We start from the raw sequence: 17,562 nt of genomic DNA, 5'->3' as shown, positions 1-17,562 counted from the left end.
ATTACTGTCACAAGGGATGTTTACATTCCTTGTGACAGCAATAAAAGTGATCAATTTTTTTTTTTTTTTTAAACAATTTAGTCATTTTAAAATAAATAAAAAAAAGAAAAAAATTTAAAAAAATGTTTTAAAGCGCCCGCCGTCCCCGCGAGCTCGTGAAGCAAAGAAAACGCATACGGAAGTCGCGCCCGCGTATGTAAACGGTGTTCAAATCACACATGTGAGGTATCGCCGCGGTCGTCAGAGCGAGAGCAATAATTCTAGCACTAGACCTCCTCTGTAACGCTAACCTGGTAACCGTAAAAAAAAATTAAAGCGTCGCCTATTGAGATTTTTAGGTACCGTACTTTGTCGTCAATCCACAAGTGCGCGCAATTATAAAGTGTGACATGTTTGGTATCTATTTACTCAGCATAACATTATCTTTCACATTACACAAAAAAATTGGGCTAATTTTACTGTTTTGTTTTTTTAAAATTCATGAAAGTGTCCCTTTTCCCAAAAAGTTGCGTTTAAAACACCGCTGCGCAAATACCGTGTGACATAAAATATTGCAACAATCGCCGTTTTATTCTCTAGAGTCTCTGCTAAAAAAATATATATAATGTTTGGGGGTTCCAAGTAATTTTCTAGCAAAAAATATGGATTTTAACTTGTAAACACCAAATTCCAAAAATAGGCTTAGTCATGAAAGGGTTAAGCCCTGCCGAAATGGCCTGCTAAAGGGTAGTCATGGCATGCCTGCAAGATGATAGTAGGCAGATCCCGTGGTATGAAAATCTTGTTATTCCGCCAATAGAGTCCATCTCTTTCTTGCAGGAGTGTATCCGGAGGTGGGGAGGTTCTCCTGGAAGCTTGGCGGATTTGTGACATTAGATCGGGTTGGGTTAGCAAGAAATCTCCAGCCTGCAGGATAGTGTCCAGTTGAGGTGGGACTTCGACTTTGGTGAACATCCTGGAGAGTGCATCGGGCTTCACGTTTTTGGACCCGGGCCGATAGGTAATGTGGAAATTAAAATGAGAAAAAAAAAGAGCCCATCTTGCTTGTCTAGGTCTAAGACACTTGGCGGTTCTAAGATATTCTAAATTTTTATGATCGTGAAGATCAGTATTGGGTGTGCTGCTCCCTCCAAAAGATGTCGCCATTCTTCCAAGGCCATTTTGATTGCCAACAATCACGGTCACCTACATCGTAATTCCTCTCTGATGGCCCCAACTTCTTTGAAAAGAAAGCCACAGGATGCATTAGGGATTTGGGTCCCTGGCGCTGGGACAGAATGGCTCCAACGGCATTTTCTGAGGCATCTACTTCCAAGATGTAAGGAAGGGCAGGGTCGGGATGCTTCAAAATTGGAGCAGAGGTAAAGAGGTTTTTTAATTTATCAAATGCAGCCTGGGCTGCCTCAGTCCACTGGAACTGGTTCTATTTTTTGATAAGGTGGGTAATGGGTGTGATGATGCCCGAGAAGTCTTTAATTAATTTTCTGTAAAAATTAGCAAAGCCGATAAAGCGTTGAACCCCTTCCTTATCGGTTTGTGGTGGCCAGGATGTTATAGCCGAGACCTTCTGGGGGTCCATGGCTACACCTTCAGTTGAGATTACAAACCCAGGGAAGTGGATGGTCTGCCGCTCGAATTCACACTTCTCGGCTTTGGCGTAAAGTCCATTTTGTCTCAACCTGAGGAGAACTTGCTTTACATGGTCACGATGTAGTTTCAGAGATGCCGAGAAGATCAGAATGTCATCCAGATACACAATCATGAACAGGTCTAAGAGATCCCTGAAAATGTCATTAACAAAATGTTGGAAAGTTGCCGGTGCATTACATAAGCCGAAGGGCATGAGGAGGTAGTCAAAATGGCCGAAGCGAGTCCGGAAGGCTGTTTTACCCTCATCCCCTTTTCTGACTCTGATTAAATTGTATGCCCCTCGTAAGTCCAGTTTGGTAAATATTTTTGCAAACTGAAGTCTCTGGAGTAGCTCCGGGATTAAAGGGAGAGGATATAGATTTTTGACAGTGATGCGGTTTAATTCTCTATAGTCTACACACGGACGAAGTGAATGATCTTTCTTTTCAACAAAGAATATCCCAGCCCCGGCTGGGGAGGACGAGTGCTGGATGAACCCCTTTTTAAGATTTTCATTGATATAGTCCTTCAGGACCAGCAGTTCAGGTTCTGAGAGGGGAAAAATTCTCCCGATAGGAAACTCTTCCCTGGGTAGGAGTTCAATTTGGCAATAGTAGGCCCGGTGAGGGGGAAGAGTGTCTGCCCTTTGCTTGTCGAAAACATCCAGAAAGTTGTGGTATACAGATGGAACAAGGTTCTGGGATTCGGATTCAGGCTTTAGGCAACTGATGACTGGGGTTATGTGGGGAAGAGTTTTGAGGCAGTTGTGAAGGCAATAGGAGGACTGGAGGATCACTTTGCCGGAAGTCCAGTCAATCTGAGGGTTGTGGGCTTGCAACCACGACATCCCCAAAATAATTGGAAAAAATGTTGAGGAGATTACATCTAGGCAAAGCAACTCTTGGTGGTTCAGCAAAATGTCCGCAGGCAAGGGTTGTGCCTCCTGAGTAACGGGTCCAGACTTGATGTTAGAACCATCTACCAGCCGTATGGATAGCCCATGTTGCTTGGGTCGCAGAGGGATATGATGCTGCAGTGCAAAGGTGTGGTCAATGAAGCAGCTACAAGCGCTTGAGTCAATTATGGCTTGAACCTGAAGTGTCTTTTCTGGAAGCTGTAGGGAAACAGGAATGGCAATATGAGTAGGTTTTGACAGAGCCAGTACATAGAGATCATGAGGAGAGGGCTAGCTGGACTTACGAGCCTTGTTGGGACACCGATTAGCATAGTGGCCGGCTCCTCCGCAGTAGAGAAACAGGTTGTGCAGGTGACGGTGCAACTTTTCTTCCGGTGTTAATGGTGCACGTAGCAGACCTATCTGCATAGGCTCCGGAGTCACGGTAAATGCAGAAGGTGGTGGGGGTTCCGGAATAGGTAGACTGCTCGGAACTGGCACCTTAGGCAGCATCCATACAGGTCGGTACTGGCTGGTTCTTTCGGAACGTCTTTCCCTTAACCTGCGATCAATCTGGATGGATAACTGGATTAATTCTTCCAGGGAGTCAGGAACCCCAACACGGGCCAGCTCATGCTTGAGAGCTTCTAATAGTCCTAGCCGAAATTGGAAATGGAGGGCAGCGTCGTTCCATTGTGTATCGGAACTCCACCATTTGAAGTCTGTCACGTAATCCTCCACAGGTCTGCGGAATTGATGGAGGGCATGAAGGCTAGTTTCAGCTGTGGTGGTACATTTGGGGTCGTCATAGAGTTTGGCCAACTCATTAAAGAAAGAGTCCATGGTGTTCGGGAGAAGACTTGCCTGTTCAAGGAGGTGATGAGCCCAGGTCTGGGGTTCCCCCTGGAGCAAGGAAACAATGAACCCCATCTTGGTACTTCCAGGGAGAAGGTACAGGGTTGTAGTAGAAAATACAGCTGACAAGCATTCCCGAAAGCATGGAACTTGCTACGGTCTCCAGCAAACTTCTAGGGAGCAGGAACCCGTGGTTGGAGGCATGGCACCACTACTGTAGGTATGGATGCTGGAGAGGAAGATGCAGGAGCTGGAACTGTTGGTGGTGTTGAGGTGCTTGGAGAGAGAGCCTTTACACATTGTTCTAGCCGTTGGTACCCATCTTGTAGACCCTGGACAGCCTGGTTAAGGTTTGCAATTTGTTGGCACAGTGCGTCCATAGCTGAGGCCCCCCTTTCGGACTCCATGTGGTTGGATTGTACTGTCACGTACCTTACAGCAGAGTCCGAAATGACGAGGGTGGCCTCTTGTATAGTCCCGGTCCTAGCACCCCTGGAGGTGGAGACAGGAACTGCTAGGGCAGCGGAAGGGTGCAGGTGCCTGAAGGCAAGCAGGTAGCAGGTCAAAGGTCAAGCAGGAGTCAGCAATGGGCTGAAAGAGGTACACAGATGGCAGGCAGGCTCGTGGTCGGGGACGGGCAGAGGTCAGCAACAGGTCAGGCAGCGGAGTACAGAATCAGGAGATTCTGCTAAGTGGCTGCTTGTTTAAATAGGGCGCTGTGCGCCGTGATTCGTCGGCGTGCGCGCACGCGCACAAGAACGTGCACATTGCACATGTCCGTTCCACAAAAATGCGCCGATGCGCATATCTATTACATATGATGCGCTGATGCGCACATATGTTCGGAAAAGGTGCGCAAATGTGCATATTGGATCCGGGATTCACCGTCTCCCTGACACCCCCTGATGAGAGTCCAGATGAGAAGGAATGGAAACCCTCAACCAAAGCAGTCAGCTTTTCTAGCCAAGCTATCCGCAACCCAGACCAGGGCCCCCACATATCACCAGTGGGTTATGAGTTCTCCAGACACCCATATCCTGCCAGAGAAAGGAAAACTTAAGGAGTTACCCCAGTTTTCCCGCTTCCAGCAAGAGGTACAGAGGAAGGTTGCCCTGGAGTGGGGCTTGGATTACCCCTATGTCTCTCCCCAGATCATGGACATTGTTGAGAGCTCACGAGAGAAGTGGAAGGATGACATGATCTGGGACTTTCTGCATGTTCTAAAGCTTCTGCGGGTGCCAGAGAGTGATGCCTGGGCACGTTTTGTGAACATTTGTCAGGAATGGAGGCTGGGACATGCTATTTACAGAGATCGTCGGCCTACCAGGAGCCACTCGAACAAGGAGTGTCCTGATCAGGAGCAGGAGAGGACAGCGGGGAACACTGCCAGGCAAATCTTCAGAAGGGATTCACCTGTGGTTCGGTGAGTGACAGGTACAGTCAGAAGATCTGGGAGAGGCATGCCAGGAGTTGATGTAGAGTCAGAGGGAAAGACTGTAATGTTACTGGCATTGGAGACAGACTGCTGCAGCCAGGAGGGCTGACAGAGTCTGCACAGGACTGACAGGGACCAGTAGTCCACCTTGATACAGCTAGCACTAAAATACTATTTTCTGTTGCTATTGGTTGCTACACCAAAGGGGCCCGCAGTCCCTGCCAGCAAATGGCAAATCCTTCAATGTTATTAAGAAGCGTTGTGCTGGAGGAGTCTGGAGCTTTAGAGACTGTGAATATAGGTTCCAATCGACTATTTAATCTATTAATACTAATGATTAGGGATGAGCTTCGTGTTCGAGTCGAACATACGTTCGACTCGAACATCGGCTGTTCGCCCGTTCGGCGAATTCCGAATGTTATGGGCCGTTCGCACCAAATTCGTGTGGCGCTCATGGCCCACAATGCACTGCGTCATCGCAGTGCATTGCTGGCTCATGATTGGCCAAGCATGCACTGTGACCCCGCATGCTTGGCCAATCACAGCGCCAGCAGCGAGGAGAGCCATGATTGGCCAATCATAGCTCAGGCTGTGTAGTACACGCCCCATGCTATGTAAGGCCGCCAGCGCGGCGGCCTTGTGTAGTGTGTTGGCGTCTGAAGCAGTTAGTGGGTGTTCTGTGTACCTTCAACACAGTACACACCGATCGTTATCGGCCGATTTTCGATCTTGCTCTTCTGTAGTGGTTGTTGTCTGCTTGCCCTGACCGCAGTTTATACCGCTATATTCACCTCACCTATATAGCTAGTGATCTATCTTTTATAATAGAGCTTGCAGTCAGTAGTGTTAGGAGCTTGTGCGTGCTGTCTGCGTGCTCTGTATCCAGTACACACCGCTATATCCACCTACATAGCTCTTCTCTATTTGAGCCCACTTGCCATCTGCAGGAGTTATTGGAAGTTGTGTGTGCCTCCAGCACAGCACAGTATACATCTGTATATACCCCTTTATCTCTGGTGTTCTATAATAAAGGCATCTGCAGGAGTTAGTGGGTTTTTTGTGCCTCCAGCACAATATACACCTGTATCTACCCTTTATTGCTGTTCTCTAATAGAGCCATCTGCAGGGCTTAGTGGGTGTTGTGTGACTCAATTACAGTATACCCCTTTATCTCTGGTGTTCTATAATAAAGGCATCTGCAGGAGTTAGTGGGTGTTGTGTGACTCCAGCACAATATACACCTGTATCTACCGTTTATTGCTGTTCTCTAATAGAGCCATCTGCAGGGCTTAGTGGGTGTTGTGTGACTCCATTACAGTATACCCCTTTATCTCTGGTGTTCTATAATAAAGGCATCTGCAGGAGTTAGTGGGTGTTGTGTGCCTCCAGCACAATATACAGTACCCAACTGCTGTTTTACCCAACTCCCTTCAGGCCATTACCATGTCTGGAAGGCCAGCAAGGAGAGGCAGACAGGAGCGAGCCGATAAAAGAGGGCAAGCAGGCTCTGTGTCTAGAGACAACAGTGCTGGTCGTGGACGCGGTGCATTGTCATCAGCACGTGGCCATGGGACACGCTTGTCCTTCTTTTCGGCAGCTGGACATGTTGAACCGCAACATGCCAATGACTTGGTAGAGTGGATGACCAAGCCCTATTCATCCTCCTCATCCTCTCTCACCCAGTCTCAGGGTACTAGCAAAGCAGCTGCCAATGCATCGTCTTCCCTCCTCTCAATGACTCCTTCCCTAGACCCACCACGTCCTCCTGAGGAGTCTCCTGAACTCTTTGAGCACAGTGTTGGGTACATGCTCCAGGAGGATGCCCAGTGTTTTGTAGGCTCAGATGATGACACTCAGCTAGAGGAAGGCAGTAGCGTGAGCGCAGAGAGAGGGGATGCTCAAGAAGGACAGCAATCTGGCAGTCATGTTCCACAAGCTGCAGCATACTGCCAGGTTTGCTACAGCGATGAAGAGGGAGGGTATGATGAGGGCACTGACTCCACGTGGGTGCCTGGTAGGAGAGAGGAGGAGGAGGAGGAGGAGGCACATGTCCAACGAGGCAGGATGCCCTCCGGGGGCCAGCTTAGGGGCAGCACACCGACTGAATCACACCACAGAGCTCCGCCTGTGCAGGGCGCTGCCTCTGCGCGTTATTCTAAAAGTTCTTTGGTGTGGGCCTTTTTTGAGACGAGTGCATCAGAACGCACCGCTGCTATTTGCAACATATGTCTCAAGCGTATCTCGCGTGGCCAAAACATCAGCCGCTTGGGCACCACATGCTTGACCAGACATATGTTGACCTGCCATGCAGCTCGTTGGCAAGCGTACCTCATAGACCCACACCAAAGAACAAAGCGGACCTCTCCTTGCTTCTCATCAGCTGGCATCTCCAACCCCACTAGACCTTCAGTCCTCTCTGAAACCTGCTCTGAGAGGAATGAAGGTGTAGAATTAGGTGTGTCACAGCCAAGTGCTTCCAGGCACTCTGCTAGCAGTACACCCACGTCCGATTATAGCAGGCAAATGTCCCTGCCCCAGCTGCTGGACCGGCGAAAGAAGTTCACTCCCAGCCATCCACATGCCCAGCGGTTGAATGCTAGCTTGGCTAAATTGCTAGCACTTCAACTGCTGCTTTTTCAGTTGGTAGACTCGGCCCCCTTCCGTGAGTTTGTACAATGTGCGGTTCCTCAGTGGCAGGTCCCCAAACGCCACTTTTTCTCACGGAAGGCGATTCCGGCTCTCTACCGGCATGTGGAAGGCAATGTCCTTGCCTTGCTGGACAGGGCGGTCAGCGGTAAGGTGCATATTACTGCTGACTCATGGTCCAGCAGGCATGGACAGGGACGTTACCTGTCTTTCACGGCCCATTGGATCACTCTTCTGGCAGCTGGGAAAGATGCAGGACAAGGTGCAGTAGTGTTGGAGGTTGTTCCACCACCACGCCTCCAAAATGCTACTATTGGTTGTGACACACCTCTCTCCTCCACCCCCTCCTCTTCTTCTTCCTCCATGGCCTCTTCCAGTGCTCTGTCCTCAGAACCAGCGGTGCTCCGTAGGCGTTCCAGGGGCTACGCAAGTACGCAGACAAAACGATGCCATGCCGTGCTTGCGCTGGTTTGTTTGGGGGACAGGAGCCACACTGGGGCGGATGTTTTGTCAGCTCTGCAGGGGCAGGCCGAGAGGTGGTTGACGCCACGCCAGCTTAAGCCAGGAATGGTGGTTTGTGACAATGGCACCAACCTCCTCTCCGCCCTCCGACAGGGACAACTGACCCATGTGCCCTGTGTAGCTCACGTCCTTAACCTGGTGGTGCAGCGGTTCTTGGGCAGGTACCCCGGCTTACAGGATGTCCTGAAGCAGGCAAGGAAAGTCTGTGTGCATTTCCGCCGATCATTTAATGCCTGTGCTCGGCTGGCTGAGCTCCAAAAGGAGTTGAACCTGCCCAAGAACCGCCTTATATGTGACATGCCCACCAGGTGGAACTCAACGTTGGCCATGCTGAAGCGGCTGCACACGCAGCAGAGGGCCATCAATGAGTACCTGTGCGACTACGGCACCAGGACAGGGTCAGGGGAGCTCGGTTTTTTCTCACCACGCCAGTGGGGCATGATCAGGGATGCATGCACTGTCCTGTCACCGTTTGAGGAGGCCACAAGGATGGTGAGCAGTGACAGTGCATGCATCAGTGACACTGTACCTCTTGTCCACCTCTTGGAGCATACGCTGCGTGGAATAATGGACAGGGCACTTGAGGCAGAACAGAGGCAGGAAGAGGAGGACTTCCTTGCCTCTCAAGGCCCCCTTTATCCAGACAGTGTTCCTGCTGTGCCACCAATCACACAGGAAGAGGATGAGGAAGAGGAGGAGGAGGATGATTGTGTCAGCATGGAGGTGGAGGCTGGCACTCAGCATCAGCAGCAGCAGCAGTCTTGTAGGGATGATTTACAGTCCCAAGAAACACGTGGACTTGTACGTGGCTGGGAGGAGGTAGCTGTGGATCATGTTGCCCTTAGAGACCCAGAGGACTCCGGACCGAATGCCTCAGCTAACCTACGCTGCATGGCCTCCCTGATCCTGCAAAGCCTGCGGAAGGATCCTCGTATTCTTCGGATCAAGGAGAGGGACCATTACTGGCTGGCCACTCTCCTTGATCCACGGTACAAGGGCAAGGTTGCCGACCTTATCTTGCCATCGCAGAGGGAGCAGAGGATGAGACATCTCCGGGAGGCCTTGCAGAAAGGTCTGTGCAACGCGTTCCCAGAGAATGGGAGGTTACAAACTCCTGGTCCTGGACAACGTGTTGCTGAGGCATCGGTCAGAAGGAGCGGTGGAGAAGGTGGCCGTCTGACTGATGCTTTCAGACAATTTTTTAGTCCGCAGCCCCAAGGTATGATCGGTTCCAGCAACCATCGCCAGCGTCTGATTTACATGGTGCAGGAATACCTAGGGGCAAGGTCAGACTTGGACACCTTTCCCACCGAAAATCCTCTGGCTTACTGGGTCTTGAGGATGGATCACTGGCCAGAGCTTGCACAGTATGCAATTGAGCTACTGGCCTGTCCTGCATCCAGCGTTCTTTCGGAACGCACCTTCAGTGCTGCTGGTGGCTTTCTTACCGATCACAGGGTGCGCCTGTCCACCGAATCAGTTGATCGACTGACCTTCATCAAGATGAATCAGTCTTGGATCACCCACAGCTACCAAGCACCTGAAGCTGATGTAACCGAATATTTTTTTTTGAAATATCACATCCCTTCAAGACCGCCTATTCTGATGCTGAGTGACTGTCCTGTTATGTTGATTGTCTATCCTCTTCCTCCTCCGCTGATATGTTGGAAGAACATTTCTGGTTCTGGGTGATCAGCCCAATTTTTCTGCCCCTGTTTAACAGGGGCGTTTAATTACTATTTTTGATGCAATGCTTTGCAGCAGGGCTAATTCCTGCAATAAAACTAGAGTATATGGGAGAGGTTGCAGTGTGGTGGCACCAGCACCAGTGCGTAAGGCCCAATTTTTCTGCCCCTGTTTAACAGGGGCGTTTAAGTAAAATTTTTGATGCAATGCTTTGCAGCAGGGCTAATTCCTGCAATAAAGCTAGAGTATATGGGAGAGGTTGCAGTGTGGTGGCACCAGCACCAGTGCCTAAGGCCCAATTTTTCTGCCCCTGTTTAACAGGGGCGTTTAAGTACAATTTTTGATGCAATGCTTTGCAGCAGGGCTAATTTCTGCAATAAAACTAGAGTATATGGGAGAGGTTGCAGTGTGGTGGCACCAGCACAGCACCAGTGCCTAAAGCCCATTTTTTCTGCCCCTGTTTAACAGGGGCGTTTAATTACTATTTTTGATGCAATGCTTTGCAGCAGGGCTAATTCCTGCAATAAAACTAGAGTATATGGAAGAGGTTGCAGTGTGGTGGCACCAGCACCAGTGCCTAAGGCCCAATTTTTCTGCCCCTGTTTAACAGGGGCGTTTAAGTACAATTTTTGATGCAATGCTTTGCAGCAGGGCTAATTCCTGCAATAAAACTAGAGTATATGGGAGAGGTTGCAGTGTGGTGGCACCAGCACCAGTGCCTAAGGCCCAATTTTTCTGCCCCTGTTTAACAGGGGCGTTTAAGTACAATTTTTGATGCAATGCTTTGCAGCAGGGCTAATTCCTGCAATAAAGCTAGAGTATATGGGAGAGGTTGCAGTGTGGTGGCACCAGCACCAGTGCCTAAGGCCCAATTTTTCTGCCCCTGTTTAACAGGGGCGTTTAAGTACAATTTTTGATGCAATGCTTTGCAGCAGGGCTAATTCCTGCAATAAAGCTAGAGTATATGGGAGAGGTTGCAGTGTGGTGGCACCAGCACCAGTGCCTAAGGCCCAATTTTTCTGCCCCTGTTTAACAGGGGCGTTTAAGTACAATTTTTGATGCAATGCTTTGCAGCAGGGCTAATTCCTGCAATAAAACTAGAGTATATGGGAGAGGTTGCAGTGTGGTAGCACCAGCACAGCACCAGTGCCTAAAGCCCATTTTTTCTGCCCCTGTTTAACAGGGGCGTTTAATTACAATTTTTGATGCAATGCTTTGCAGCAGGGCTAATTCCTGCAATAAAACTAGAGTATATGGGAGAGGTTGCAGTGTGGTGGCACCAGCACCAGTGCCTAAGGCCCAATTTTTCTGCCCCTGTTTAACAGGGGCGTTTAAGTACAATTTTTGATGCAATGCTTTGCAGCAGGGCTAATTCCTGCAATAAAACTAGAGTATATGGGAGAGGTTGCAGTGTGGTGGCACCAGCACCAGTGCCTAAGGCCCAATTTTTCTGCCCCTGTTTAACAGGGGCGTTTAAGTACAATTTTTGATGCAATGCTTTGCAGCAGGGCTAATTCCTGCAATAAAACTAGAGTATGTGGGAGAGGTTGCAGTGTCGTGGCACCAGCACCAGTGCCTAAGACCCAATTTTTCTGCTCCTGTTTAACAGGGACATGTAATTACAATTCTTGATATAATATTTCACAGGAGGGCCCGTTCCTGTGCCCACCCAGAGTAACTGTGAGGACTTATAGTGTTGTGGCACCAGCACCACAACCACCAAAGGTAAATTTTTCTACCACTGTTCAACAATGGCATGTAATTACAATTCTTGATATAATCGTTCACAGCAGGGCGCTCCAGCACCCACCAAGAGTCACTTTGAGGGCTTACAATGTTGTGGCAAAACCAACACCTTGTTCCGCCATTTCTGCAGAGCATATAGGGCCGGCCCCTACTTTCAAACATCCAACTTACAAACATCTCCTACTTGCAAATGGAAGGAGACAACAGCAAGTGAGATGAAAAAAGATGTACGACAAAACAAATTATACAGGGGTGATAACCCTTCCCTATGTTTTCCAAAAAGCTTAAAAATTGTTTTTTTGAGTGGAGCTACACTTTAAAAATGTACCAGTTGAAAATTACAAACAGATTCAACTTAACACAACAAACCTACACAGTCCCTGTCTTGCTTGCACCGCCTGTATACTGCTGTTCTGAGTATATAGGGCCTGGGGGCCACACGCATTTCCTTTTTTTAATATGGGTACGGGGTTCCCCTTAATATGCGTACAAGACCCAAAGGGGCTGGTAATGGGCAGGGAGGGCTACCCATGTCATTTTTCGCAATGATTTTCAACCATATTGCAGGAACCAGATATAACATTAAAACCGCAAGCAGTTTTCAATGATGTTATTTCTGTTTAATGTCATTTTGTGCAGGGACTGTTCTAAACACGGGAAACACGTGGCACTTCACAGGCATACTACAGACACCCCCCAGGCACCATATTTAAAGGAATATTTCACTTTTTTTTTCACTTTAATCGTCATTAAAATCAGTGCTCCTGCCAAAACGGCCATTTTTAAAAACATTTTAGGCATTGACTCATGTCCCCTGGGGCAGGAGCCAGGTCCCCAAACCCTTTTTAGGACAGTATCTTGCATATTAGTAGTTAAAATTAGCACTTTTAATTTCGAACGTTCGAGTCCCATAGACTTCAATGGGGTTCTAAAGTTCGTTCGAATTTGGGGTCTGTTCGAAAGTTCTGGTGCGAACCGAACCGGGGGGGTGTTCGGCTCATCCCTACTAATGATCTGGGCATCCCATATTCTTTTACCCCATACAAGTTGAATCCCTCAATAAAACAACAAAAACAAGCTGATGTCAAGCTGTTCATTGTCTAGTGGAGAATGACTGGAAGTGAATGCCGGGTGGAGCAGGGTGACAGGTGGAACTACTACACACAGCAGCCCTACAGGGGTACCACTACATATACATTTCAGATATAGGGGGGTCAGTAACCCTGGCCATATCTACAGCTCACCATTACACAGTTTAATATCAGGAGGGGTATTCCTTGACTCGAGAGGCCTTTATATTCCCCATAGCTCCAGGCATTGTACGGGGGGATTCTGCAGCCCTGAGTGGTCAGTCCACTTCAGTAACTGGGAGACCAAAGAGCTTTTTTCATCACAATGCCCTTCCTTGCACAGACCCACTCAGACAGTGTTCATGGGGGAATGCCTCCATTGCATGTATTCTGTCAGCAGGAAGGGGGGGCACATGGACACAATGTTTACTGCTAGTGGCTATAGCCGCTGGCAGTAATCGCACGTAAAAAACCTGAATGGCTGGTTGTACCCAAGTTGATCAATGGACAATCACTGCACTCATAGATCAAATTCTGATCTATGTATGGCCAGCTTTAGTGTTGTCAGCCAGCAACAGGAAGTGCTTTACTGTCAGGTTCTCCAGGTAAGACATTTTGTAAGAGGGTCACAAACTTTTATATGCTGTATTCAGTAGGAAATGAAGCGATACATACTGAAAATTGATTTTGGGTTTGCATACCCTCTAAATAACTTGATGACTAACTATATTTATAGGCAATGTCAATCATTAAACAATTGGGTTTTGATGTCAGCCTATTTAATATCCCATCAATATATCCACTTTAGGACCGCCGCATGTAATTATACGTCATCAAAATGGCACGGACAGGCACAAGCACGACCCGTACGTGCCTGCCTTCCAGCGGGTGGGGGGTCCGATCGGACCCCCTCCCTCTGGCTGCGGTGGTCCGTTTCGCTTCAGGAGCGATCCGGGATGAGGGGGTGGCCGTTGGTTTCTGGCCATCCCCTCTCAATCGCTCCTGGCGAATGAGAAGCTTCCCGTGTCTGTGTAGTGAAAACACAGACAGGAGGAAGTGATGCCATTCCTCGAGGCGGTCTTTTTGACCAGACGGCAAGGAGAGAAGACATCCCAGTAAGTGCACCAACACTACACTGACATGTAGGTACATATAGGCACACTTTAACCCCCAGTCACCCCCTGATCACCCCCCTGCCCCCCCCCCCCCCCCCAGTCACAGTGTCACTGATTGCAGTGATCATTTATTTACTGATCACTGCATTTAGCGTCAGTTGTAACTGTAAAAACTGTCAGGGCAGTTAGTGTTAGGTCCAGGGTAGCCCCCTACCCCCCCAATAAAGGTTTAACCCCCTGATTGCCCCCCAGGTAACCCTTTCACCCCCTTTTGCCAGTGTCACTAAGCGCTCGTTTTTCTGATCGCTGCATTAGTGTCACTGGTGCCGCTAGGTATCTAGTTATTTTTTAGGTTCACCGCCAGGTTTTTATAGCGTTAGGTACCCCCATATACAACCTAATAAAGATTTTAACCCCCTGATTGCCCCTAGAGTTAACCCTTTCACCAGCGATCACCGTATAAGTGTCACTGGTGATGCTGGATAGCCAGTTAGTTATTTAGGTTCCCCCTCAGGTTTTTATATAGCGTCAGGGACCCCCATATACTACCTAATAAAGGTTTTAACCCCCTGATTGCCCCTAGTTAACCCTTTCACCAGTGATCACTGTATAAGTGTTACGGGTGACGCTAGTTAGTTAGTTTGCTTTTTATAGCATCAGGGCACCCACCATTTATTACCCAATAAAAGTTTAACCCCCTGATCACCCGGCGGGTGATATCAATTAGGTTTTAGGGTCAGATAGGGTCTGCGTCGCCCCAGGCAGCGCTAGGTTAGTGCCAGTACCGCTAACACCCACGCGCAAAGCATACACCTCCCGTAGTGTTATAGTATCTGAACAGATCAATATCTGATCTGATCAGGTCTATACTAGCGTCCCCAGCAGTTTAGGGTTCCAAAAAAACGCATTGTTAGCGGGATCAGTCCAGATACCTGCTAGCACCTGCATTTTGCCCCTCCGCCCAGCCCGCTCAAGTGCAATATCGATCGATCACTGTCACTTACAAAACACTAAACACATAACTGCAGCGTTCGCAGAGTCAGGCCTGATCCGTGCGATTGCTAACAGTTTTTTTTGGTAGCGTTTTATATTTAAATCCTGAAGGCGGTGCTTGGTTTTTCGGGGTCCCGTACGCGGCTAGGCTCCCAAAAATTCCCCCACATGTGGTATCCCCGTACTCAGGAGAAGCAGCAGAATGTATTTTGGGGTATAATTTCAAATATACCCATAGCATGTGTGAGCAATATATCATTTAGTGACAACTTTGTGCAAAAAAAAAAAAGTTTGTAATATTCCCACAAATTGTGGCAAAATTTAAAATATTCCATGGACTCAACATGCCTCTCAGTAAATAGCTTGGGGTGTCTGCTTTCCAAAATGGGGTCATGGGGGGGGTGTTATTTTGGCATTTTATGGCCTTCGAAACCGTGATAGGTAGTGAGGAGTGAAATCAAAAATTTGCACCCTTAGAAATCCTGAAGGCAGTGATTGGTTTTCGGGGCCCCGTACGTGGCTAGACTCCCAAAAAGTCCCACATATGTGGTATCCCCGTACTCAGGAGAATCAGCAGAATATATTTTGGGGTGCAATTCCACTTATAACTATGGAATGTGTGAGAAATATACCATTTAGTGACAACTTTTTATAAACTTTTTTTTTTTGTCATTATTCAATCACTTGGGACAAAAAAAAAAAATATTCAATGGGCTCAACATGCCTCTCAGCAATTTCCTTGGGGTGTCTACTTTCCAAAATGGGGTCATTTGGGGGGGGGGGGGGTTGTACTGCCCTGCCATTTTAGCATCTCAAGAAATGAAATAGGCAGTCATAAATTAAAAGCTGTGTAAATTCCAGAAAATGTACTCTAGTTTGTAGACGCTATAACTTTTGCGCAAACCCATAAATATACGCTTATTGACTTTTTTTTACTAAAGACATGTGGCTGAATAAATTTTGGCCCAAATGTATGAATAAAATTGAGTTTATTCGATTTTTCTTATAACAAAAATAGAAAATATCTTTTTTTTTTCAAAATTTTCAGTCTTTTTCCATTTATATCGTAAAAAATTACAATCTCAGAGGCAATAAAATACCATCAAAAGAAAGCTCTATTTGTGGGAAGAAAAGGACGCAAATTTCGTTTGGGTACAACATTGCATGACCGCGCAATTACCAGTTAAAGCAGTGCAGTGCGAAATTGTAAAAAGACCTCTGGTCCTTAGGCCGCGTACACACGGGCGGGTTGTCTGCCCAACTAAGTTCGTCAGACAATCCGACAGACAGTCCGTTCAAAATTTGCATGAACGGACTTGACCACACACGATGAGCAGACAGTCCGCTGAAAGCGTGCGCGATGACGTGTACAGCACGTACGACGGGACTAGAAAATCGACGTCCTATACACTGCAATGCAACCTTCGGCCGTGTAAATCCTTTCTGAGCATGCGCCATACTTAGTTCGTCCAACTTGCCTACACACGAGCGGACTGTCCGCTGAAACCAAGTTTGGACGGACAAAACCAAGTTTGAACGGACAAAATTTCGGAAATTCCGTAAGACTTTGTTCGTCAGACAGTCCGCTTTACATTTGTTCCTAAAACCACTTATGGGCTTATTAATTGCACCTTTGTATATAGCTACACATATCTATGTGAACATTGCTGAAATTCCCACTTAGAAATAACAGCTGTACTTACCAATGATGGTGAAAAATAGGGCTGTTTGGAAAGTCGGAGCCATCCTTCTCAGTGCCTCCTCTGCCCTGCTATAGCACTTCAATTTTCACATATTGTCACAGCTCACTCTTTTATATGAGATGATGAGTGGGCGATCGTGTAGACCCATTGTCCTTGACCCTTGGTATCTGTAAATAGACACTGTTTTCTTTACACAAAGACTTCTCAAAAACAGCATACTAGTCCTGCCAGGTCCAATTTTGGATTGTTCATCACAACCAGTGTTGACAGAAAAAGATTTTGCTGCTCTTTTGAAAAAGTTATGTTCCTGGCTATCATGCTGATTCAATGGATTTATTACTTTCTGACTCCCTGACACGGACAAATATTCAACAAGAGCTGATCTATAGTATGTACATATAGAAACAAATTGCAGCAACACAATTAGTCATATATCAATAAATACATGAAATGAATTAGGTTAATCAGTACTAGCCACAAATCCACCTGTAAACATCTACTTAGTGCACGTGAAGAAATAGCAAACCAAATTTCACATACATTTAAATTTGTCAAAAAAAATCCCTTGTGCAAACTTCAGTACTAATAAACATAAATCATTTAACAAATCAGTTCTTATATACTGTACATATATATATTTATCAGTAAATAAATATAATAAAAAATGTCCCATGTGCATAATGATTCACAAAAAGTTAATGAAGTAAGTGCAAAATTGAATAGAATGAAAACACGGTAAATGCAATAATTAAAGTGGAACCCTAATAGAGAAGTTCCACTTTAGCACCTCCTTCCCCCCTACTCTTTTGGAGGCTTTTTTTTTGGGGGGGGGGGTGCAGGCACCGAGTTTTAACAGGTATCTGCTCCCACTTCCGGTCTAGCCACCTAGGCAATCAGAGCAGAAGTCCCCCCCGCGCTACATTCTGGGATGTGTTACGTGTTCCAGAAGGCTGCGGGACCATTCACAAAGTGCAGTGTGGCTTGCGCACGTGCAGTGGGAAGCCAGCTGTGAAGCCACAAGGAATCACAGCCTGCTTCTCTTAGTAAAAATGTCGGTACCAGAGACACGAAGACGCGCAAAGAATCCGCCCTGGTGAAGACGGTGCTAAATCCTTGGATGGGTAAGTGTCCTTTTTATAAAAAGTCAGCAGCTACAATGTTTTTCCATTTTTTTATTTTAATTTTTTTAAGATTAAAGATCCTATTTCTGCATGAGCTTGCAGCATGCAGCTTCCTGACGGCGCTCAAATGCGAAACGCGTAGGAGT

The 17,562-nt window shown here is 47.3% G+C and overlaps 1 protein-coding gene across 3 annotated transcripts in view; it reads right to left on the bottom strand.

Annotated features, from left to right (window-relative positions):
* Positions 1–16,442, bottom strand: part of LOC143988774 (thyroglobulin-like) — a 308,918-nt gene extending 292,476 nt beyond the window's left edge. For 2 of the 3 annotated variants that reach the window (XM_077488623.1, XM_077488624.1), the window contains exon 1: positions 16,296–16,442. In XM_077488623.1, coding sequence (XP_077344749.1) covers positions 16,296–16,338 — 43 coding nt within the window. In that variant the 5' untranslated portion in view covers positions 16,339–16,442. The remainder of the gene's footprint in view (positions 1–16,295) is intronic. The other variant, XM_077488625.1, reaches the window with a different exon arrangement.
* Positions 16,443–17,562: the final 1,120 nt, after the last annotated feature.

This window comes from Lithobates pipiens, unplaced genomic scaffold (assembly GCF_037356315.1).
Source record: "Lithobates pipiens isolate NorthernLeopardFrog02 unplaced genomic scaffold, aLitPip1_a1.2 Scaffold_18, whole genome shotgun sequence".
In the NCBI taxonomy this organism is placed as follows: domain Eukaryota; kingdom Metazoa; phylum Chordata; class Amphibia; order Anura; family Ranidae; genus Lithobates; species Lithobates pipiens.
This window is presented reverse-complemented; position numbering and strand designations above follow the sequence as displayed.